The sequence below is a fragment of the Paralichthys olivaceus genome, chromosome 2 (assembly GCF_024713975.1).
Source record: "Paralichthys olivaceus isolate ysfri-2021 chromosome 2, ASM2471397v2, whole genome shotgun sequence".
NCBI classification, from domain to species: domain Eukaryota; kingdom Metazoa; phylum Chordata; class Actinopteri; order Pleuronectiformes; family Paralichthyidae; genus Paralichthys; species Paralichthys olivaceus.
The window spans coordinates 24,348,924-24,374,153 of record NC_091094.1 but is presented as its reverse complement, the minus strand read 5'-3'; the positions used below and the strand labels follow the sequence as shown (position 1 = coordinate 24,374,153).

Here is a 25,230-nt window from a genome sequence, read left to right as displayed (position 1 = left end):
TTATGAGCTTCTGTTATCTGTTGTTATCCCATGAAGCCGACATATTGGAGGACGCTTCACTTGAAATACGAGGCATTGATAGCAACGCCTCAATGGTATTTGTTAGCCAACTTGCGTGAAGAGCCCTCTGTGCCTGATCTACCCTGTTGGGACCGACTGACGGAGCCATACGAGAGCTCCCTGGGCTTCTCCTCCACAGCTGGCTGCCTTGTCTCTGCCGATGGCCATGGAAAACATTTCATCAGTGCAGATTGCAGTATTGCTTTTACTTGTCAATGTGAGTCTGTAGTCTTTATTCTTCTGTTGATCAGTTCTAATGTAAAAAAATAGCGTTGTTGATCAAGTGCAGATTTACGACAGTGTATTAGGACCACATTGAGGAAAGGAAAATTGGACATTTTGCGAATAAAGTTGTTAAATGTATAGGAACATTTTTGTTCTCCTAATATTATGAGAATAAAGTTGTAATTTTACTAAAAAAAGGGAGAATATTATGAGAATTAAACTGTGAATTTACAAGAATTAAGTCACAATATTCGATGTAATGGTCAATGGTCAGTATCTCAAAAGCACTTTTCTAGTATTGATTCCCATCACTTCAAGCCTCTGATGTAAAATGTGCTCCAGGCAGAATGAATGGACAGCACATCATGAATTGTACAAGTTCTTCAGTTTCAAGGTCTCCCTCTGTCTTTGCCTGACGGGCAGGACTTGCTATGGGAAGCTCTGGTGGAGAGTAACTAAAGGATGAGGTTATCTCTGAAGTTCTAAGGATCACTATGTATTCTACAGCAGTATGATTTTAGGACTCATAAAGAGCAGGTACTCTATTTGTAAAGTCATATCCAATACGCCACCCTGGTTCCATCGGTTGTACAAAGTTGTTTCCATGTGTTTACTGTAATGTTGTCCAATCCAGGAAAACTTACTTTGATGTGTCTCTGACTCGCTGGCAGTGGGAGCTCTTGCACTATCACTTTTCATGGAATAGTCGACACAAACACTTCTATCACTCTTTATCTCTTTTAAAAGTGCAACGATTGGACATTAAAGGCACTGCTGCCTTCTTCTAACTAGATGTTCTCTTTCTAAAAATGTAGCCCAGGGAGTTTTTAGCTGAAGCATTTCCTAATGCCATTACAGTTTACAATCATCTACAGGAAAAGGAGTCCCGATAGACAAAAGCGTAATATAACCGTACAGTATGTCAACACTGGCTGCGTAATTTCAGCAGCATATTAGCAGAACGGTCCATTCAGTTCCAAGTGACCATTAGTCAATTGGCCGCTGCAGATCAGTTTTCAGGATCTGCATATATGATGCTTCGTTAGCACACCATCTTATCTAACTGCAGTGGAACCAGCCACATTTTCACTCTTGGCAATATCTATTTCTGATGCTTTTTATTTTTGATCATAACTGTTATATTTCATTTGTCTTTTAATTTGAATATTATAGCTTGTCATTGTGATAATGACCATCTTTTACTCAAGCCCTGTTATAATGTTAAATAGTTTATTTGATTTATAGGCACAATATTTTACTGAGCCTTGCCCGCTAAAAAGTCTAGATTGCTCCCTCTGATTACAACTGTGATCTCCAGGGTGGAACTCTTTCTCATTTTTAATTGACAATATTCCTTTGTCCTTTTTGGCCAACAATCATGGAGAATTTTTTCACCAATACCATAACAAGAGCTCACTAATCTGGTTAACACTATGAAATCTTCTCCTCGACATTTTACCCACCGCTTTGTTATAAACGTTGCTGACACCATTGTGTACAATAACAAGACAACAATGTTCAAAGAAGTGGATAATTACAAACTTTTATAAGTACATGTAAGTGATAAAACAAAACCAGTTACAGTGTCACCATTAAAACAGCAGTCACCTCTAATCTTTCATCACCCCTCAGTAACAGACCTTATTTTGACATAGACATAGAACCTCCTGTTAATAACCATACCAGACATTCCTAGTAAGAGCCTTATAGAGTGGATAGAGAAACATTTAAACATCCACTATTTCATGACTGCTGGGCAGATTCACTAATATGATCTGGGCCTCAGGACCCCAAAGAAATGGATCTTATGGTGGGATTATTTTGTCAATTGCTGTTTCCAAGGTCAAGAATTACCTCTCAGTCCAACCACTCTAAACAGTTTCAACAAAAAAGGAACTCCAACTAGGACGGAGTGGAGGCCTTATCCCATTTCCTATTACAACCCCACCACAGAAGCTACTGCAGTGCCAGTGATGAAGTTCAGGACATGTTGTGGGAGCCATATCCTGCTGCTTCCTTCGTCAGAGCCAGATGGCACAGGTTCAACAAGCCCAAAGATCATGTCATAATGGGGGGTCCGTTCCCTTCCAGGAACCTCCAGCCAGCAGCTGCTTCAAAGAAAACTAGAGGCAATATTGAAAAATATTACTTCCCCACCCACTGCCGCACATCTGGAGAAACTGACCAGTTGGAGAACTGGCAGTCATAACCCTCCTGTATTAAGAAAATGAAATCCTATAAAAAAGCATTAGCATGCCACAGAAATCAAGTGACAGCTCACTTCTGATTTAAAGAGGGGTACAGAAAGAAAGAACACCTGCAGCTCTACAATAGCTTTACTTTTCAAAGCAGATCAAACCTCCCTGCGTTCTTTTCACCCTAATCTTGAGGACGCCTGGATGCCTCTACGTGGACAATTTCCAGACACACCCAACTAGGAGATGACACAGAGGCAGAGCCAGAACAAGCTGGGGAGGTTAATTATCTCATTTAACCTGGAAACACCTCTGGATCCCCCAGGAGGAGCTGGAGGATGTGGGTGAGAGGAAGGATGTGTGTCTGCTGCCATCGTGACCCTGATCTTGATAGATGGATGATAATCTGCATGTTTGTAGAAAGAGAGGGGTATGTGATTTTGATAAAATATTAATATGAACACCTTTTTTTTCTTATAACATAATTATTTTATAGAAAAAAGAAGCAGTGACATCACTACCCAAAAATTGGGAAGTGAATGGTTAAGCCTACCTCTGTTATGGTTTTGGAGCTTTGTAAATAATATTCCAGTTAAGTAATAAAGGAAAAAGGATAAACACTGCTTCATCACCAACACCAGTGACGGTTTGAATATTTAATTTGCCTCCACTCTGACAAATTCAAAATTTATAGAACAAGTAAAACAATTACACCATTAAAGCATGCTAGAAGAATTGTGATGCAAGGTTATTACATTTCTTTATGTTGGGTTGGCATGTCTGAGGTACTTGTACTAGTGCCATGGGGTTCAAGTGTTTCTTTCCCTCAGTGCATACTTCATGTGAAAATGGAAATGTACCAAGTATTTTAAGTGTTGTGAACCTTTCACAAGGTCACAGGCCACACTATCACAATGTACTCTCAAAATACGAGGCCATAGACTTTGTTAATGTAGCAGATAATTTAGGTAATTCAGAAGAGTATTTGATTCATACTGATATTTTTTGGGTATTTGTATAATTAATTTAAAATAGAGTGAAAACAGTGAACAACATAGCCATCTGCTAGTTCAGCACCATGGACAGCACCGTGGATTCATCAATACACAGCACAGTTAGGCTTCTGATATCACACAGAGCCAAACAAACTGGGCCGTCTCCATTAACAACATGAATTGTATGTCTTTCTCTCACAACTCAGCTCAATGTTTAACTACATCACCCGTTAACTTCATGTCATGTTGCATTAACGTATTTCTTACAGACACTTGGATGACTCCACGGGAGCAGGATGGAGGCATTTTATGCTTTTTTTCTGTTACTTCAATTATATTGGATTTTAACCCCTGAAACTCCAAAAGTGTTTAGTGGACACTTCACCCTCCTCTCCATCAGCAATGTGGTGAGTAGATAATGAGTGAATCTTCATTTTTCAGTGAACTATCCCTTTAATATGAGCTTCTCCTGAAGAGCGGTAGCAAAAGAGAAAGAGATTTGTTGCTGTTGAAATTGTTGGTTGTGATGAACTCAAATCATCAGTGTTTTTTTTCTATTACATTCTATATCAGGTCCATGAGAAAATTATTTGATGTCACCTCATGTTGCAGGTCGGAACAGGTCAGGACTCCTCCCTTCTCACAATTATGGAAGTTTGGAATTGGTTTCACAGGTTGGTTAAAACACATGATGGTACAAATCACCAGTGTAGATGCTTTTAGACATTTACTGTTGGTGTGAACACAAATGTCAGAGAGCCTCTGGACTTTCTGCAGACTTTATGCCAGGGGGCTGGCCGGAGAAGACACCGACAAAGATGTCAGGAGAGTCTGTTGTGATAAGAGCAGACACTGTTGTCAATGTGCTGTAAACAAAAACATGTGATCTCCGCACTGGAATAAATACTTTAAGTCCTGCCTCCTGCATGCTGCTTCACACCTCACCTCCTTCTGAGATTTCTGTGTTGTTGTCAACGCATCTGAGCGGAAAATCTCCTGCTGCATTGTTCAAGTGTGAAAGGCAAACTCCGGAAAAGTCATGACCCAATTCTCTAGACAGTTTCCAGAGGTCTTTCTGAAAACAGCTAATGAGTTATTTCTGGCCAGTTAGCAGACGCTTCCTACAATAACACGCGTGATAAACATGGGTCTTGGTTTTAGAAGAGCTTCAAACTCAACTCAAACAACCTTCATATTGTTAATAAGCTGTTTTTTTATATATTCAAGCAAAATTATTTTCAGTGTGTTTCCAATAAATACTCAGCACAGCTCCCCTGCTCTGTTCGAGGCGTCACTATGGTGCTGCAATCCCCTGTTTTATAACAATGTGTGGACCAAAAACTGGCATTGACCTCAAAGCTTCAGGCCACCTGGGGAAACCCGACCATGAAAAGTATCTGTGGTCTAGGAGAGAATGTCTTTTTCTTTCTAGGTTTTCCACAGCCAAATCCCAGGAGTGTGTTTGTTGTAGGGGATAGTGATGTATGGTGTTCACACTTTTCTTTCTTTATTTTATATATTTTTAATAACAGCTGTCAGACAGCCTTGGGTATTGAGCTCTTTTCAGAGTCTGGAAGAGAAGCGAACAGACCTCTTCATCCCAGAGATTAGCCCGTGAAATACCTGCCGCTCCAACACATACATTACTTTAATGTCAGAACATTTCAACGCGCTGTCATTCTTGGCAGTAAAACTCAACGCCAGCGTACTGTACTGTCAGTCATTCTGGGATTTATTTTTTACTCCTTGTTTTAAAGTTACATGTCGTGCCAACTGTTTTTACACATACCTCATAAGCAATGATCTTCTCCCTGCTGGATCCCAAGGGAACTGGTTCCCAGTACACCTCAATCTCGGAGGCTGACAAAGCACGACCCCGCACTCTTGCTGGTGCCTCCGAGGGCTCTAAAGAGGATGGATCATGAATTATACATGTTTGCAATTAAGAGTGAAAGAACACATTTTCAGGACCTAACACAATCAGTTTTGCGGCATTTGCAGGTGAATAAACTCACCCTCCTCCGCAGAAAAAACTCGAACAACACGGCTGAACTGCCCCTCCCCCAGGCTGTTGTACACGCCCACCTTCACTTCAAACAGGGTCAGGGGTGCGATGCTGTCGTTTCTGTGGATATATCTGGATGCATCGGCCGATGCCAGCACCGTCTGGATCCAGGTGCTGCTGCCGAGTGGGCGTAAAGCCACCACATAGCCAAAGTCCTCTCCGCTCTGCTGTTCCTCTGGAACTGGCTGAGATAAGAACAGAAAAGTTACGTCTTTCACATAAACAAGTGTGAGCAGAAATGAAATTAACGATGAAACAAAATGTGTTTGGGGAAAAATACAGAGGTAACATCTTGATCCCTTTGAATCACACCCAAAAAATGTAAAGTTTTTTTGTAATTCCAGATTTACACATTCAAAATATTCTCCTGCTTCCATATCTTGGTTTTGATTTAGACAACAAGGGAAAAACTGCAGGCAGGAAATCAGAAAAGCTACGGCTTTAATTAAAAGCCACGGTGCTGGAGCCAGACAACCTCAGCCACACTAACTCTGCCAGAAGTCCATTCTCATCCAAAGATTCAGAGAACGCTTTCCCACAATCAATGCCCACTCAAAAAATACCCATGATCCTCTTACCTCCCAAATGATGACAAGTTCTCCTCGGGCTCCGCCGCCACCGCTCACATTTACTGGTGCAACCTTGGGAACTAAAGAGGCACAAAGGAAACCTAATCACCCCTCCGGTTTGGACTGTTGTGACTGAGGCAGGTGCAGAGGATTCTGTTAATACGCAGCTTTGAACGGGGTGATCACAGCAACTCAAGCTTCTTATTTACACAAACGGGTTAATCACACAGCAGAGGAATTAGTTTTTTTTGTTGACAGAGGCATTACCACTTCTGTACGGTGCAGTTATTAGACCAGCGGCGTATGTTGGCACCATGTGTGAGGCACAATGGGAAATTTGTTCCCTTGTGAGTCAACCAGCAGGATGGAATAACTCATTTAACCAGCTCAAAATAGACACTTTTCATGTTGATGTCTCATGGCATGTGTGGGGAAGTCACATTATCGGTTGATGTAGCCATTAATTAATCATGGTGTTAAGCTACACACACACACACACACACACACACCACACTCACACACACACACACACACACACACACACACACACACACACACACACACACAGTGCTGATACTTAAATGTTTAAAAGTGTAATTAAATTCTGACTTATTTAGCATGAGACTCAGTAATCAAAGTACTGGCATGAAAAGGAACAACTCGGAGCACTGAGGGAAAGTGAAACTCATCAAACAGTTAAATTACATTTTCCAAGTGGGACTGATTAATTTGTTATGAAGAGAAACAACAAATTGAGAGGATACCTGCGGCTTTGGTTCGGATCTGTTTTGATGGCGTGCTGGGTTCTCCTACACCAACACTGTTGATTGCCACCACCCTGAATTCATAATCCACCCAGGGGTTCAGATCTGTCACTGTGGCATGCATCATCTGTCCAGGCACAGAATCAGGAACTAGGATTAAAGAATTTAGAATTGAGATGTGTTTTGTTCTTTTATTATACTTTTTTTCTAAACTGAGGCACATTTCACATTTAGTCTCCAACACATTGAGAAAACATTTCACAAACCATCTCAAACTGAATGGTGACATTTGTAAATCTTGTAATACTATTTGAATTACAGTACATTCCAGGGCAACACCAGTCCGACAACTCTTCATTTTCATTAATTCTGTCATTATTTCTTGATATTACAAAGGAATGCCTGCATCTCAGTTTTACACATAAAAGTCATGAATAAATAGAATTACTCAAAATAAATGTGAATTACATTACTGAGCTCAAAACCTTCATGCAAGAGGTTTTGTTTCAGGCTCAATTAATGTTACAATGATCACTTTGATGTGTGTTAAATGTCAGACTGATCACTGAGTCTTTCTCCCATGACCCTGTGTGTGTTTGTTTTGAATGAGTATGAATAAACTGCCAGTGGTGGTGGAAGTACTCAAACATTTTACTGAGGTAAAAGTAAAAATAACTAGACAAACATATACGCAAGTAAAATTAAAGCTATCGCATTTCTTTTCTACTAGAGTGAAACTAAGCACTTGCTTTTGAATCTACTTAAAGTGATCAAAGTGAAAGTACTTGCAGAGTGTATCTTTTTCCACAATACAACAGCCAACTACCTCATTAACTGTACTGTATACTTTGTTTAATACAGAAATAATACAAACATATCACATATTAATGAAGACTGCTGCAGGTGATGCTACTGAAAACACTTTGTTATAATAATCAATGGCTGAGTCTCAGTGGCCCCTACTGAATCTTTGTCAAATGTTTCTTCTTCACCAGTGATGCAGCTGCCGCAGTGTGATATTGCAATGCAATGACTTATGAAAATATAATGGAGCAGATGTTTGCTGTAGTGGAGTAAATGTGAAAAGTACCTGAAAATAAGTCGATTGAAGTAAAGTATCAATGTTAGAGTAACGTAGAGTTACAAAGTAAATGTATTTTGTTGCATCCCAACACTGGTTTCTGCATCATTGTAAGACCTCTTGCATTAACTGTATCTAAATCTGGTTCTTCATGCCTGTGGAAGTCACTCATACAGAATCCAGACCCCAGGAGCTACTGTGCTTTAACTTGTGCAGCAGACAAACAGCAGCTCTTTCATGCATGCAAACATTACTTTTCTCTATGCTAATGTAATCAAGAGGCTTCAACAGATACAGTATAAACTGTATTTCAGCTGTATTGGTTTTCAGGCCTGTTGCTTTATCTCTTTTAAGTCTTTGTTACTTTTATTTTCCACATTCCCTCACAAAAATGCACAGGAAAGTAAATAGCTGTTCAAACATGTTGCATATGCATTGGACTGTTTCCAGAGATACATCATGACTTCCCTCCTCTGGAGAATATTTAGAAGCCACTATACAGGTCATAGTACCAGACCATTTTAATCAGGGTTGGGGAAAAATATTAAAAAGCACAACTAATGTCTGTCTTTGTATGGTATAGTTAAGAAGCAACAAGCTGAGAAACATCAACACATGATATTACAACCCACAATTAAATGAAACTGTTAATTGTGTACTAAAAAGAACTCTGTGGGAAAACTCTGTTTCATTCATAAGAACATTATGAACGATCATAGCCTGATGACACAGTCTGTCCTCGGTACTGGCTAGTGAGTGGGAAAAAGAGTGGGATGGTGTTGCAGCTGTTACCTGTTCTCACAGTCTGCCAGCCTATAGAGAAAGAGGTCCTGGCCTGCACCATGTACATGGTAACAGGGCTGTGGTTGTCAGGTCCAGAGCCCCAGGAAATTTGCACGGTGGTGTCAGTGATGTCAGTCACCAGCAGGCCCTCCGGGGCACCGGGGGGTCCTGCAATACCCAGAAACAAGGAGAGGTTCCTACATCAGCCACTGAACAGCAAAAGCCAAAACAAGTGAAATCCTGGCAGGTCAGCAACGGCAGACTGAAACTCCAACAGAGGTGTTAAGTGATTCATAACACAGGGAGCAAGCCCAAATTCAGGGCTAGTGGAGATGGGGGTTGGGGGGCAGTCTAATCAATACACAGAATAATACCAGTTAAATCATCAAATGAGAGGAAGATTTAGAAATGTAGACCTGCGTGTGTCTCAAACTGCAAGCAGAGGAGAAAAATCAGTATTTATAAGGAGATAACTTTAATGACCAGGGATTCAGGGAAAACAAGGCTGGTTTTTCAGCAGTGATCTAATTGAAATTAGTTGAAGCGGCAACATGAGATCAAACAAACAAGCCGGGACTTGGATAACCGTCATGAGATTTCCTGCTAAGCTCCGCAAATCTCTGTAAAAGTAGCAGTGAAGCCTCAGCGGGGCTACCTGCTGCTTGGAAGAAGATCACTGGGTATCAACAATGTTGTCTCAGATTAGGCATACAAAAAAAACACACAGTACAATCTGCATGTTAAAGCTGCAGCATCTGACTTTGGCTGCAGTCTCTTGACGCTAGGCTTTGCCAGTACAACACGATTAATTCCCGGCTTGAGGTCAGCCTAGACTTCTCTTGCATTATCTAACAAATTGCACATTTTACAAAAGGTTTAACCGAACACAAAACCCAATACAAGAGAGCTGGTATGAATGTAAAAAATAAGAGTAAAGCGAACAAAGAAATATTCTTAATATATTAAAAGTAGAAAAATAATAAAATACAAATCTGAATAAAATAAACCATCAGAAAAACACAAGGAAAGAACCATCCATTAAGGAGGTTTCATTAAAATGTTAAATAAGCAGGTGTGTTTGCATGTAAACTTCAGTTTACCTCTCATGTGTGACCCCGCACTTAAACACTGGTCTTTGAAGACACAAACAGTAAAGTAATAGTAATATAATAATATAATTTTGATATTTATTATTAGTAGTAGTAGTAGTAGTATTTACAGCAGTTTTGAGTGGGTTTGAGTTGTGTTTTGAGGTTGTAAAATTCTGTGTATAGTCTCTGATTTGTTTGGGGAGAGTTCCAGAGGGAGAGGGCTCTGCACATCTGGTTCACATCAGGTCACGCAAGATTTAGATGTAAATATCTCAAGTCCCTTTATTTCCAGAAAAAAGAAGAAGAAAGGAAGAAAGACACTGGTTTCTTAGCATTAGCTACAAGCTGTTACAGTTCCATAATAAAAAACAACCTAACAAATTAGTCAGTCACTTTTTTATTAGAAAATTCTTAAAATCATTAATTTTTTTTTTTTTTTAATATTCCATCTGTACTGATAAAATGTTATAATGTATAAATGCAACAGGCTTTGCACTGCACTCTATAGGGAGGTGTTCTAAACCTGCATTGTCCATCTTGTAACCGTCAGTGCAAAAGAGACTCTGGGCTAGGACCCGAAATGACCCAGACTTTGAGGCAGAGATGAAGAGTTCAGAGCTATAATAAAAACAAACGGGACGAGGCTTGTGGCTGGTGGAGACCGGCAAAGGTCAGAACCAGGGAGAGAAGGCTGACAAGAAACCAAACAAATGCAAAAGCGAGAGAGCAGTAAAACAAAGAAACAGCAGAACAACAGCAAACAACTGAACCAGCAGTGAACAACACAAATTACACTGTGGCAGCTCAGAGGTGGAACCACAAGGTTATAAATGACACTGTCTTAACACTGGTGCAACAGAAAACTGGAGGGAAATCACCAAAAAAACAGGAAGTAATATCACAAAAGAATGGAAATTTCAAAATAAAGTCCTCACAAAATGGCTTAAATAGGAAACAGATTGTGACACATTTAGCGACTGTGTCCCACGCTGGTAGTTATTTAGGCTATTGTTACTTTAAGAAAATAACAATAGCGTTTTACAAATCCCCACCACCAATGAAAAATAAATTAATGTTTGTTGACTATACATGTGTCCCTCTAAATAAATCTCAAATTTGAAACATATTTCCAGAAGAAAGGCAAAAAAAATGCAAAATGCAGATTCAATTTTATCCGCTTTAGGAAAGGTGAGGGATATTTATTTGTAGAGCACATATAAAAGGTATCACGACAAATTGTAAAACAACTTTGTTCCTTTTTGAACTTATCGATAAACCATAGTTTCTACCTTAGCCCTTATAAAAAGAAACAAGTTGTGATCTTGTCTGTTTTATATCCTTTAATGTCCACCCAATTGATTTTAAATTTAAAAATGTGAATACAAACCAGTATTGGAAAAACCCCTTTCAGTACTTTACAGTTTTTTACTGTAACATAATACCACATATCCCACATCAGAGGGCTGAGTGACAGCTTTTACTCTTAAGTAAACCAAGTAATAATACAATATAACAACACTTAACCCATTAAGCAGTAGGGAGGCATTTAATGTGATTTAATGCACTTCACCCACCCCTCCACTGGCACAGTGGTGAGTAGGTAATGAGTGAATAACATTTTTTGAAATATCCCTTTAAAGGAGGAAAACGCATATGTCTGATATGTATACACATATACAACATTTGTGTTTAAAATATATAAGACAGTTCAAATTAAACATCAGAGATGCAATGCACAACATACGGTACATGGTGTTGTAAAGGGTTTTCAGTGAAGTATTTTCAAGCTGCTTTCTGATATTTTCTACAGCCCTGAAACTTTGGAGGTCATTTAACTGTATATCTGTGAAAGTGCCGTGATCACTGAGCCCACAGGTTAAATCTTTAATTTCAAAAAGTTCATGGTTGTCAATCTGACAGTCTCTTAAAGCAGTTTTTATCTGAAAACTGACACTGAGGTGATACATCTCTTACCTGACAGCAGTGAGATTCAGCTTGTGTGTTAAAATACAAAAAAACACACACGTAATACCCCACAAAACAAGAAACGGAAACCTCCGCAGAGAGTGCTACAAAATGACAAGCGGTGTAAGTGAGGAGGAACAGCCGTACCTCTGACAATTAGGTCTGCTGCTGCTGAAACGGTGTCGACTTCTGTGTGTACCATACACACATACTTCCCAGAGTGCTTCAGCTGAATGTTCCTCACCATCAGGTCACCTGCGAATCCCTGATGACAAAGACACAAACGTATGAGAGACTCAGGAAGACAGAAAAACACAGAAAGGGGCAAAGTCAAAAGAAGAAATATGGAAAATCCAGAGAACACATTAAAGGTCTGTGTCTGTCTTATTGTGTAAATCCTGCACAAAAAAAAGCTTGGATTGACCACAAGTGAATCAACAAAATGACACAACAGTGTGGTAACACACATTCATTCACTTTTACATTGTTAAGAAGGCTGCACAAACAGTTTTGTTTTCCTTTGGATCAGTGTTTGCTGTGTTCACACTTTAATGTTACTGCTCAGAGAGTTCTCAGAGTGGCTATTTCCACTTAACTAACACTACACACACACAAACACACACACACACACACACACACACACACACACACAGAGATAGTGATTCAGAATTCAGTGGTTTGTGTAAAAATCAATGGCGAGTTAAACAACGGTTGTGCTTATGCACAGTGTGGAAATGTCAGAGCTGTACAGTGACTGCGGTGCGCCTGGCACTCTCAGCCAGAGGGAGCATAAATCTTGTAATCACTAGAAATATGGTCTCCTTGTTTTTTCAGGCTGAAGTTGATTGATTTTCTCATACAGTGAGATCACCTCGGGGCAGCAGAAATGTCATCCAGGTTATAGGCTTTCCCTTAAGACACGACACTCAGTAACATCTGCTGGTATCTCTGAATTAAGAGTGAACGATCGTGACACACAGGCTCAAAGGCGAAACGCACACGAAAACTGGAATTTCTTTGATGCTCTCATACAATTGTATCGAATTATACTTAAAGGACCATAGAAAGGCTAATAAAAGTGGAGGCAATTCAAAAATACACTTACAAGCACCTTTATGGTTTTTAAACAAGTGAAATATTAAACAAGAGATGAAAACATAGTTTGATATTTACATCCATCCACTAAGTATGAGGCTACAGCCGGCAACAGATTAGCTTAGCTCAGTACAAACACTAGAAACAGTGATGATTCACTGAGTCTAACCACTAAAGCTCATTAAATAAAAGCTGGGCCTCAATTCAGGGGCCGCAGCAGTTGGTGGCTTCATTTAAAGACTGTTTGTGTCTCAGCGGTGCATGTGACTAGTCCCATTTTGAAGGTTGTTGCAGATTAACGTGTTCTCCCATTTCTAAGCAATAAAGAATTGTGGATTGTTCTCAGGCCACCAATCCCAGGATTCACTGCACGCCAGTGACAAAGCGCTAGCTACAATATCTGGGTATTCTAAATGATTCCTCCCTTGCTTTTAACCCACACGTGCATAGCTAGAATCTTTCTTGGATCTTTAGATTTTGGTTGTTTTTATTTTTTGGTTCGTAACGATGTGTTTTCACCTGTGCTGCTGCCTATCTTGGCCAGGTCTCCCTTGAAAAGATATTTTTTCATCTCATTGAGACTTTCCTGTTAATTAAATAAAAATATAAATATGGGTGGCTGAGTGGCAGTAGGAGCAGCTGCAAGAGCTCATGCATGTCAGTTTTGGGAAAGAGGACAGAGGCTGCATGTCAATCCACAGAGCTGTGTAACTGTGTGAGCTTACATAGAAAGCAGGGAGCGAGCTTAATTCCCCCCAAAGAAGTGTCACAGTCTCAGCTGACCTAACACGCTACAGATTAATCATTGATTTGTTTGACATGACGCCACAATTTCAACACTCATGAACACATAATGATCAACACATTTCTTAAGTTCAAATCTTTTTCCATAGCTGCGTGTGCATTCATCAGCCCGTTCTGCTCACTCTCTCTCACACACACACACTGTCACACACAAACATTGCGATCAGACATGTGTAAACTCATGACTGGGTAAAAACTACAGAATTTGGAAACTAAGACAATGTATGGTGGATCGCTTGGTTTGGCTTGATTCGTTTGAAAGTGACAGAGACACAGACAGAAACAGTGAATTACCGACAGAGCCACAGCCCAGGCATGTATGAAAAGACCCACAATGAACACTGTAAGAGGACTAATTGATCACTATAACAAAATTATTTATACAGCTGTTGTATAAGAGCACTTCTGTGCCGAGCTTTTTGATCCATATAAAATGTTTAGCACAATATCTGTGATCACTACATCCGGTTTCCACTGTATTATTTAATTATTAGTGATCAAAGTGAAACCAGTGAATACCTACCAGCAGCTGCAGGTGTTTGTAAGTGCAGATTGTCAGAGCATCTGTTTCTTCCATCCTTTCATAGTAAATTCTAAGCTTTAACAAGTATATTGGCCAAAATGTCAAACCACTCATTTAACATTATGTGTATTTCTGTTGTACTGCCAGACTTCAGGGAAGACATACAGTCAGTATCATTCAGATGCAGTGGATCTCTTTTCATTAAAAAATCCTGTTATCATCCCATTCCATATTTTTTATCCAGGTTTTGATGATGGATTAGAAAGTTTAGAAGCACTCATGAGAATTCACTGCACACTGAAATCATGTCTCATTCAGCTCTGTGATATACTATCACAGAAATAAACTGGCAGAAAAGCAAAGCTCGGGTGCTTCAGTATCAGGTCCGGCTTTTAGAAAATGATGTCGGTCAAATCCTTGGCTCAATATCAAATATTGTGTTCACGCGCATTATACATACCCCTCCAATCATTTCAAAGTGCTCCTGTCTGATGAAATCAATGGCTTTGCCGTTGAAAAACCACTTAAAGACGGGGATCAGGGATGAATCGCTGGACACCTCACAGGGCAACACAAGGCTCTGTCCCACGGTGGCGTCCAAGCTCAAGGGTGGAACTACGATTTTGGTGGGTTCTATAGCATTATGGGAAAAGGTAGGAAATAAAGGAGAATAATGTGTTACTGTATGTGTATAAAATCCTGCCAAATGACAAAGGTAATAAAACTTAATTTGTTCCGAATAGTCCAGATTTTGCTCCATCAGTGTAATTAAATGACCTTAAATACTTCACTTAGGAGGCAAATGCCTTCCATAACCCTCTGATGAATTATTAAGCAAACTGCAATCACGGTGTCAACTAGAAAGAAACAGAATTGCTCAGTATAATCATAATTATTTTTAAAAACCCAAATCTGAAATTGCTTCTCAAGCTCCTTTTAAATTAAATGTTGAGAAAATATTCTTCACTCACAGCCGTGTAGCTGGCTGTGCTTTGCCCCACTCTGCTACATGAACAATAACTCACAGCTGACAAAACCATAGATGACTTATACGTCTGTCAAACCGCCGGGAACATAAAACGGCTATATATTTCATTATCAATTTCATGCTTGAGCTGGTATTTTTTTTCCCCTTAACAAAAGTTTACACCCTCGGCTTGGAAGGTACAGTAGTGGAAAGTTGAGGAGAGAAAAAACAAAAGAGAGAATTACCTTTCACCATCAGCATTCCTGTGCTGCTGGATGTTCCAAACTGGTTTCTGGCCACACACGTGTACCTGCCTCCATCAGATTTGGAGATGTTGGTGATGCGCAGGGTCCCGTCCTCCATGATAGACTGTCTGAGGGGAGTGGCAAAACTGAAACAGCACATCATGGCTTCACAGTTCTCATTTCCTTATCAATCAATTACTTGGTTGTTAATTAAATAAAAAGTGATGATAAGAATCACTGGGACTAGACTTCCTGCCTGAGATATGAGGTCTCATCTCTCAAGCCGTTTTTTTTCCTCTCCCCTGTTTATTTGGTTTTGAATGAAGGTTTCAGAATCTATTCCAAAAGTCTATTTGCACGGTCCAGAAGATAACAATTATCTTGCTGAGGCAGAACAGCTTTGTTGTGAGGTCAGCACAGTATTGACGCCATTTATTCATCAGCTAAAACGCACATATTAATTGGACACACAACAGGCCAGTGTTGGGCTGGTTGGTGAAAAGAGGAGGATGAGGAAGAGGAAGAGGAGGAGGACGGGATCTTTACCTGCAGCCTTATCGCTCAACAACACGTGGCAGATTGTATCAAGGCGCTACAAGCCTTCTGAGAGGCAGTAACATGGGAGATACAGTATGTAGAAGCATCGGACTTGGGAAGAAACCTCAGGCTGGTTTCACAGGAGAAATAAAACTGAGAGTCTGATGAGAAGCACTTGGTTTTTACTGTATTTATTGAACAATATTATATTTGTTCAGAAAGTGTAAGGTCAACCTGGATTTCTCCCAAATCTTTCATTCTGTGCCAATGTTATGTCATATGAAATTAAAGTAAAGGTTGCATATGGCTACGACTAGTAGTTGTCAACTATTTACAAAAATGGCTAGTCAAGGACACATGTTTTTTCTGACCCTCGTCAACATATGTGTTGGAGAATTCAATTCAATTTGTATAGCTCAAAATCATAATATACATTATCACAAGGCACTTTACATGTTAAGGTTGAGACCTTAGAATTACAGAGAAACCCTGCAGGTCAAACAATGAGCAGCACTTTGGCGACTGTGAAGAGGAAAAACTCCTGTAGGGAGAAACCTCTGGTAGAACCAGGCTCAATGTGGGCTTTCATCTGCCTCCACCGGTTGGGGTGAGCAAAGAAAAAAGGGGAGGAGAGGGGATATGGGTGGAAAAGAGGGGAGAGAAGAGAGAGAGATAGTGGGGAGGGGGAGGAGAAAGAGGCCGGGAGCACTTGTGCACCATCAGGTTTATGTGGTTTATGTGGTTATATGTAGCTCTGGTATTGTTGTTATACTTTAGGAGAGCCTTACACATATGCAGCTGAAAGTTGTATCTGTATGAGTTAAGTGTTTCCAAACACTGTGTCAACTTTTGGTTTTGATAGTCGACTGCTGGAGTAGTCTGTGAAACCCCTGGCCACAACATGTATGAGCCCAGAGAGGCCAATCAGGAAAATAAAAAGTAAGAGCTTTCACCACCACTGCATTTGTTGTTGGGTTTTTTTCAGATCATTATTCCTGAGTGCACTTTAGTCATCGAAGACGACTCAACAGGACAACTGTGTGAAAATGTGTATCAACTCAGCTCTTATGTAAGAAAATCAACCAGAAACTGAGGGCGAGAAAAAGTGAGAGTAACATATCCCCCCACATCTCTAGTGGATATTATGCCCTCCTTCATAAAACTTCAGCTCTGAACAGTCAAGTGGGAGAGCATGTAAACATATGCATAAACGAGGCAGATAATGCTCTCCTGTTGTGACCTTTGGATTCAATAAATCAAACAGAAATACTGTGAGCAGCAAGCTAAAAAAATAAAAACGCAAACAATTTCATACTGGTTCCCGAGAATAAATATGTATTCACTTGGGCTGAGCTGAGAGCCAGAGACCATGTCTGACACGGGGGTGCTTTGCAGTGATTTATTGACAAACATATCAAACGCTGAGTGATGGAGGCGCACTGAGAACATGACCTGAGGGGCAATGAGCTGCAAAACAAATAGAAAGGTAAAGAACTATCTGCTTTGTGGACAAACTCCGTTCCATGCTGTGAATTTCTATTCTTGTCCAAATGTGCTGCCTGGGTAATGCATGGGTAATTTTTTTTTCTCCCTTTCCTCATGACCACTCAATGGAAAACATGAAAACTAATCAATCCCTCCGGTCGCTTGTTGAGGCAGGTCCTGTGAGTAACGAAGCATCTATGGAAAGCTGGCTGTACAAACTGATCCCAGCCTGAGCACAAATGGAAATACGAAAGGCAATATAAAAAAGAAGAGAAAGCATCTATGGACTTGATTTCACATAGTAGCAGAATGCAAAGTGAAACTAAAAGTCAGCATACAATATACTGTAAAAGGTTCAGTGTGTAAGATTTAGGTGAAAGGGATCTATTGGGAGAAACTGAATATACAATATAGCGATGTTTTTTCACTAGTGTGTAATAATTATCTAAATTGTATGAATTGTTGTTTTCTTTACCCTTAAATGGCTCCTTTATATTTAAATACTCTACATCTGGAGGGGGGACCTCTCTGTGGAGGCACTGAACTGGACAAACTAGACAACTTTGTGTGCGTTTCTGGCAACTGAAGGCTACAACTGGTTCTCTTTCATGTTTGGAAGGGGAGGATAAGGTGAGGGGTGTTCAGAAGCAACATGAAACTCCACCACAAAACTCCTTTCCAGTAAAGACTGAAAATAAATTAAAAATAATTAAATGCACCACATGAATGAAACAGAATGCATCTACACATGATGAAAACCACTTGGTAATAATAACAATTTGAGTGCAAAGTGTTTTCCCTTGGCTTCTCTAGCAGACATCTCTAATTTAGCTTTCAACCATAATCAGTATAACATCAAAGTACAGTTAATAAAGGCAGGTCAGTCACAATAAAATAAGCAGCCAGAATGAAATTATAACTGACAGCTCAAAGTGCCTATCATTAAAAACACTGCATAAGAAATGAAAGCATATAAATATAGTACAGTTCAAATCTATGTTAACATTCGGGTGTTGAGATATGTTTTCAGCTTTCTTTCGAAAATATCTAGTGAGCTTCCCTTATATCTATCTGTAGTGTGTTCCATAGTTTTGGGGCATAATTGACAAAGGCTGCATCCTGATCTTCTTTTGGCTGCTGCTGGGAATAAAACAAGTATTTAAAAAAAGAAAGCTACTCTGGTTCTTCTTCCTGAATTACCAGTAAACCTTAAAGATGCACCATAAGCGTTTGAACTCAGGAAACAAACTCAAATTGAAATATTGAGGCACAAAATGTGACATTTGTCGTTTTCCTCTAAATCTAATTCTCAGCCATTCAGCAGACACTTTCTTCCAATCGACTCCAACACTCAAGTCAAGTTACCTGACAGAGGCTTGAACAAAATCACGTTGAGAGTTCAGTTACCACGGTAATACCTGTGTTCATACAAATACCGCCTTGCATCTTACCGATATAAATTTGGACTGAAGACAAACAGGGGTTTTTGAAGTTTCATGAGCATGTACCTTTAGGTTGGTGGATTAAACTAGAGAGGTGTAAGAAATAGAGTCTGGTCAGTGGATGAAGTGGACAACCAGCCACCACGGAATGATCACAGGGCTTTGGCTTTACTTTAGAGAAGACATGTTGTCCACCTTTGTTACATACAACCAGATGATGGCTGGATGTAGCCACGTCCTCATGTGCTGTTGTCACTGATGTGACATGAGGTTAAAGCCTCAGTATCCTCACAAAGTGATGATCAATGTAGAAAAAGAAGAGATGCAATAATACAAAACATATAAAGCATTGTTATTGTAAAGCTGTCTACAGCCTGTAAGCCCTTATTTTATGATTGGGATAGAACCAAAAAAGTAATCTTGACATTTCCCTGTTTGACTGCTTGGGTGTTTGTCAGTCATTTTTAATTTTTCAATGTAACAACAGAACAATTTGGGAGAATTTTGGTTTTATTTGTTTGTTTTTACACAGCAAGACTTGGACCTTGATTTAAAAGAAGTGAGAGTTGCAGCAGGATGCAGTTCTCTGGGAGTTTGTTTCAGATATGTGGAGCATGAAAACCAGATGCAGCTCCTCCATGTTCAGCTTTGACTCTGGAGACAGAAAGGCAGACCTGTCCCAGGCAATCTGCGAGGTCTGGAAGGTTCATGACGCAGCAGCACATCAGAAATGCATTTTCAGCCCTAAAACCATTCACTGCTTTAGAAAATCAACAGCCGCATTTTGAAAATAAACTCTCTGACAGACAGAAGGCCTGTGTAAAGATCTAAGAACTGGAGCGAAAGAATAAAACTTCTCACTCCTCTGCTCTTTGACTTAATGTTCACTTCTGGCTGAAGCCAATTCCAGCCAGAAAACTGAGGCGGATTGGTTGTAACTCTGTACAAGTTGCTGGTGCTCAACATAGGCATTCTGGCAACCACTTATTTACCAATGCACATGACTGTGCTTTTGAAGACAGAACCATTTGAATGTCTTCCTTGTATTTCTGACGCATGTTCTCAGAATTGTTATATTTTATACACAGGGTGGACAAAATGTTTTCATTCAGCGTACCCCAAACACAATAAAAAAAGATAATAGAGACAAACACATGCTGTTGAAACCAGTATTGGAGAGAAAATAAAATCAACAAGTTTCAGAAACAACAGTGTTCTTGAGACACACAGACTGAAATAAGACTGTTTTTCTCACTCTCTTTATTTGAAAATCTCTCCTATGGAAATTCAAACTCACTGAAGTTGCTGCCTGAACGGAACAAAGAGCTGAGGCTCTCTCGGAAAATTGATGCAATTAAGTTAATTATAAGTTTTGAGAATGACAAGGCCTCCTGATGGTGTTTTACACAAAAGACAAGCTTTCAATTTCATGTCTGATAATGACAATAATAACAGCTTTAAGGGGGGAAATGTCAGGTTGCCAATACTTTCCTTCCTTCTCCAGTTCGTTAGCAAATTAAGCTAATGTTAGTCTCATGAGTTGGTTAAAACCACTGTCTCTGGCTGACCTAACATTTGCGCCCACGTTTGTGGGTGTTGATGGTCTTGACAACATTTTTCCACTTCATGGTACTAACCAGCAATGAAGCTGAAATATCCTGGATATGAACACTGCCATCTTGCGCCTGTATTGCACCCATAAGATGCCAGTACTGGGAATTCTGTGAATTTTAATCTGGAGCATTACTACCAAGATTTTCCTTTCATTGCTATGGTGCTGCAGGTGGATTCAATATGGAGTGGATTCTAAATTAAGTTTTGAAATACGGTGAGTTGGAAAAGCAGGTTTGGTGGCAAGTGCAGATTTATAGTGGCTCATGCTCCACCAGCACGTTTCCAGATGGTAGGTGGTGCTTGAAAGTGGTAGGCCACTGCTCCTAATCAAAGTGCATGTATGATCCCGGAACGTGAATGGATAATTTTGTCTCACTTTATTGAAACATAGCCCTGTAAATAAAGGAATATGTGTGTTTCGCTCTTGTGTTCTGTTGCTGCAATGTGTTTTGGCTGGTAGCACCTTATTGTATTTCTGATTCGGACTCTCAATGTCCTTGGTGATATACAAATAGTTAACATCGTCGCTAGTCTTAGCTCGTGGCTTTTCTGAAACTAGAGCAAGACAGACAAGATGGGCCATGAGCAGCTCTACTGGAGTCACCTCAGAAAATGCAAACATTGATCTTGCTCCTGCCGGGTTTGCTCGAACAGACATGGTCTGATCCGTAAACACGGTCTCAACATGTGTTTCAAGTGCTTCAGAAAGTGCGCTGACGACATTGGCTTTTACAACCTGGACTAGATCTCTTGTGCTGACACGTCCTCAGATGGGTCAAATGATCTCTGGAACAGGGGCCAAGAAGATGGGCTAATTCAGCACTGCAAATAAATGTGAAACAAAAAAAGCCTTGGCTAGTGGAATATCATTTGCCACTTTTCGATCTCTGTACTGATGGAAGATTTCTTTGTTTCTTGTTTCTCTGAACTTATACACAAACCTTTACCTCCCTTTCATTTCCACCCAACACTTAATAGAAGCAGCTCCAACTGTGCTCCAATCGGCTGTTACTGTGTGCATTAGCTTTTGCGAAGGCCAAGTGCAACAACAAGCTGTTTCTTTGTAGTTCGTAGGTGTTGCCTCAGACCTTAAATCATGACACTTTGTGGCCTGTCATGTAGTCAGAGGAAGGCTTTCACTGAAAGTCTGTAGTCGATTGTTTTTCCTCTGTGGTTTGCACACAAACAACATCTTTACAGGGTGTCTGCTCTACGTCCAGCACTTTGACTGCTTTGAACAGCTTTGAAACTGTGGGACGCCGGATCATTTGAACTTTCAAACAACTAATTCATATATTGCTCTTGATATAAAGAACTGATGGATTCGGGATCATGACCTCACTCATACATCCACTAAAAAAGACATCAGTCAAAGCAGAACACTGACATATAAATCCATGTAAAAAAATAAGGTGTCCATCTGAAAAACTTTCTTGGACCAAACGAGGCTGTTTCATGCAACCCTGACTTCTAACATCCCTTTAAGCGGAAGCAGAAATAATAATGAGTCCCAGTAATTAACATGACCACAAGAATCAACCCTTTCACAGGGGCCATCAGTGGCACAAGCAGTGGTGCATACAGCACCATACCCTACCTCCTGCCGTCCTTCAGCAGCTCGCCCCCTCTCCACCAAGAGATTGTGGCCCTCGGGGAAGCGTGGGGTCGGCACTCATAGACAACCTCACCCCCTCTCTGGATCACCATGGACTTCTTCACAGGGCGCCGGGTGAAGTCAGGCGGGGAGGCTGAGGAGCAGACCCCATGTTAAGGCCATTTTTCTGGCTTTGCAGAAAGGTAACAGCTGAGCATCAGCCAAAAATCTCAAGTGCATCCATAGCAATTACAGAAATTATATTTCAACACCGGACCGGCTTATTGTATGAAATAATTATGGAAATGAGAGAGCGAGGCCACGGCTCACTGAGGAGACGCTTAAGCCTGTTTTTATTCATTCATTTAATTTCAGATATGGAGAGCTTTTCTTCTACTCACAACACAATGTACACAGACTGTACCTCTGCCTCGCCTCTGGTACAGCTCATTGTAAATGATACGAGGCGAACAAACTGCTTACCTACAACCTTGAGCTCAGCGCTGGCGTAAACGGCTCCATGTTCGTTCTCTGACACACACTGATACATGCCAGAGTCCAACAGACTAATCCTGGATATGGTCAGTCTCCCAGCTTCCACATGGATCCTCCCCTGTAAATCAGGCCAAATAAGTATTATTGTCCAAATACTAGATTTTATGTGTGAAAAATCACCATGATTGTCTATAACATTTTTGACATAAATCTTTAATGTTAGTGTTAGCGTCTCACCTCTGCTGTTAGAGGCTGACCATTCTTTAACCATCTGTATGTAGGCCTAGGTTTACCAATGGCTTTACATTCCCACTGCAGATTAGCGTCGATAGCCATATGAGCATCCTTCAGTGTCTGGACCCAGTGCAGATGTTCAACATCTGTGGGGAAGAGCAATGCATATGAATAATTACTGAGAAAAGAAAAATCAGATTGCAGATTTATTGCATCTCCTGTGGTTTAAATCCAATGTGATTAAGCATTTTGCAATAACATGGGTGTTAACTTGTAACATGTCTTGTTTCGACAGATGGACTCTGGGTCAGATTAACATACATGAAAGGCCATGGCAAATTTGCACCACTTGTTTCATTCAATTTGCATCCCCGTGCTGCATGTAATTAGCTCCTGAATTAGCAGGGCAGCAGCTCATTACACAGTTAGTGCCTGGGACTGACCTCAAGCAGAATTGTACAAAAGGCACACTTCAGCGGGATTTCAGATAAACAGGTTCAGAAATAAAAATAAAGGAAATGTGCTCATTAAGATACAATGCAGGATGATCTATAGACCTCCTTGTATTGTGAAAGCAACAAGGAGAAAAAAAGCAAGACAAAAGAAAATACAACCGTAGGAAAAAAAAAAAACAGCTATTACAATCAGAGGTGAGAGGAGTGGGATAGAGAAGCAAGTCAACCAGGACGTAGGAAGGGGGTGTGGAGTAGGAGGGTTGGGTGTTAATACAATCCCACCTGCACCTGGAGACTAATTCAAACTGTGAATATTCAAAAAAAATAGTTGCTTCCTACAGGGATTTCACAGATTACTAATCGTCAAGCTCAAGTTTAATGAGAACAAAACCATTAAAAGCCTTGTACCCCCTCCTTATTTGGTTTTATCTGTTCATTTGTTCATGTCATATTACTGACCTGTTTTCTTTCTGTTTAGCTCTTATTAATGCATTTATATTTGGCTCACCAATTCATTGGAGTCTTTATGGCATCATCTCTGTGGGCACTAAATTTGCACAGTGTAGTCAAGTGGGGCTCACATGGAAACAGTGCTGGCTTATAAAGACTTAATTGTCACTTTACCAGGGGGTGTGTTGCAGGCTGGTGATAATCAAAGCCAATAACACCGGGCTTCTCTTATGTTCTCTAGCAGTGTGAGATCTGATGTCATTAAAACAAATAATAAACTTAAATAAATAAATTATACAGAAGGAAGACCTAGAACAAGCTTTAGGGAAACTGCCACATTTAGTCATGTTGCACATGGTTAGGCAAAATTATACAAAATCCCCAAATTTATGCACACAAGCAACAACAGTCCCAAAGGTTCACATCACTGAGGCATTGAACAGGCTCATCACTGAGTGTATTTGCAGCTCCTTCAGCTAAACACCAACAAGAGTGAGAGGAAATAAAACATTTTCAGTTCTTATTTCTCAATCCAAAATTTGAGTTTCTCAGAACATGACAAACTTGTCCCAAATCCCTCACGTCAGCACATTTAAAAACGGTGAGCACTAAAATAAAATCTTTCATAAGCTACATGTTGCCTGTCGATTCACAAAATTGTCTCCAGTAATCAAATATACACAATTATAGTGGGTGGGTGATATCTACTACTGGAAGCTGTCATTTGTGTCTTCCACCAAGTGAGTGACAGCAGGTAATTTATCTGGACGTCTGCCAACATCTTGGCACTTAAAATGCATATTAAATTCAGATGAAACCAGATTGCATTTACTCTTGCTAGTGATATGCATCTCCAGTGTCCACATTGAAATCTGATTGTGATCTGACTGCTCTGTCCATCTTAAAGAATAGAAGATGCTGTGCTGCTGCGGTTTTCTTGGATTACTCCCTTTGCAATCGGTGTGGTCTCTACTCCATCCACAGGTGTCTTTACCTTCATGACTTCATGTGTTTACTGGCTTGTGAGCTGCTGATACCTTGCAGGTTTGGAACATTTGCATGCAATTATTATTTCTGCCCACGTAATTACCTCCACCAAGAAGGTAATCTTTTCATTGTTGTTTGTTTTCAGTTTTGGAAAAAAAACTAAATTCCATTGAATTTGTGAAAGAGTGGAGCAAAGCCCAAGGAAGAAACAATTACAGACGACAGACCCAGAGGTTCTCAACAATTCTGTTGATTTCTCAGAGAATCATTCATGGATCTTGATGAGATCACTCAGACATGTCTAGTGGACTGATAGTTGAATTTGAATGTGATTTCATAAGAAGACTGTTAGGCCTTGGCAGAGATATATGCTCCACTAAGTAAAAGTCCAGTTTTTTATTTGAAAACCACTGAGCAGATAACCACAAAACTTTATGAAAGGATTGGTTCAGCGAATAAATCATGGATCTAGATGAAAAAATCAGGCTCAGTTAGAGGATGTATATGTAT

General features: G+C 40.1%; 1 protein-coding gene and 1 pseudogene across 3 annotated transcripts in view; one reads left to right on the top strand and one right to left on the bottom strand.

Moving 5' to 3' along the window:
- Positions 1 to 25,230, bottom strand: part of LOC109629046 (contactin-4) — a 108,688-nt gene that overhangs the window by 11,606 nt on the left and 71,852 nt on the right. For all 3 annotated transcript variants that reach the window (XM_069512888.1, XM_069512884.1, XM_020086526.2), the window contains 11 exons: positions 22,832 to 22,974; positions 22,583 to 22,712; positions 22,103 to 22,253; positions 15,428 to 15,555; positions 14,676 to 14,848; positions 11,941 to 12,058; positions 8,747 to 8,905; positions 6,874 to 7,023; positions 6,119 to 6,189; positions 5,491 to 5,725; positions 5,265 to 5,380 (listed from right to left, as the gene is read on the bottom strand). In XM_069512888.1, the coding sequence (XP_069368989.1) occupies positions 5,265 to 5,380; positions 5,491 to 5,725; positions 6,119 to 6,189; positions 6,874 to 7,023; positions 8,747 to 8,905; positions 11,941 to 12,058; positions 14,676 to 14,848; positions 15,428 to 15,555; positions 22,103 to 22,253; positions 22,583 to 22,712; positions 22,832 to 22,974 (1,574 nt within the window). The remainder of the gene's footprint in view (positions 1 to 5,264; positions 5,381 to 5,490; positions 5,726 to 6,118; positions 6,190 to 6,873; positions 7,024 to 8,746; positions 8,906 to 11,940; positions 12,059 to 14,675; positions 14,849 to 15,427; positions 15,556 to 22,102; positions 22,254 to 22,582; positions 22,713 to 22,831; positions 22,975 to 25,230) is intronic.
- Positions 15,562 to 22,073, top strand: LOC138405296 (small ribosomal subunit protein uS14-like; annotated as a pseudogene).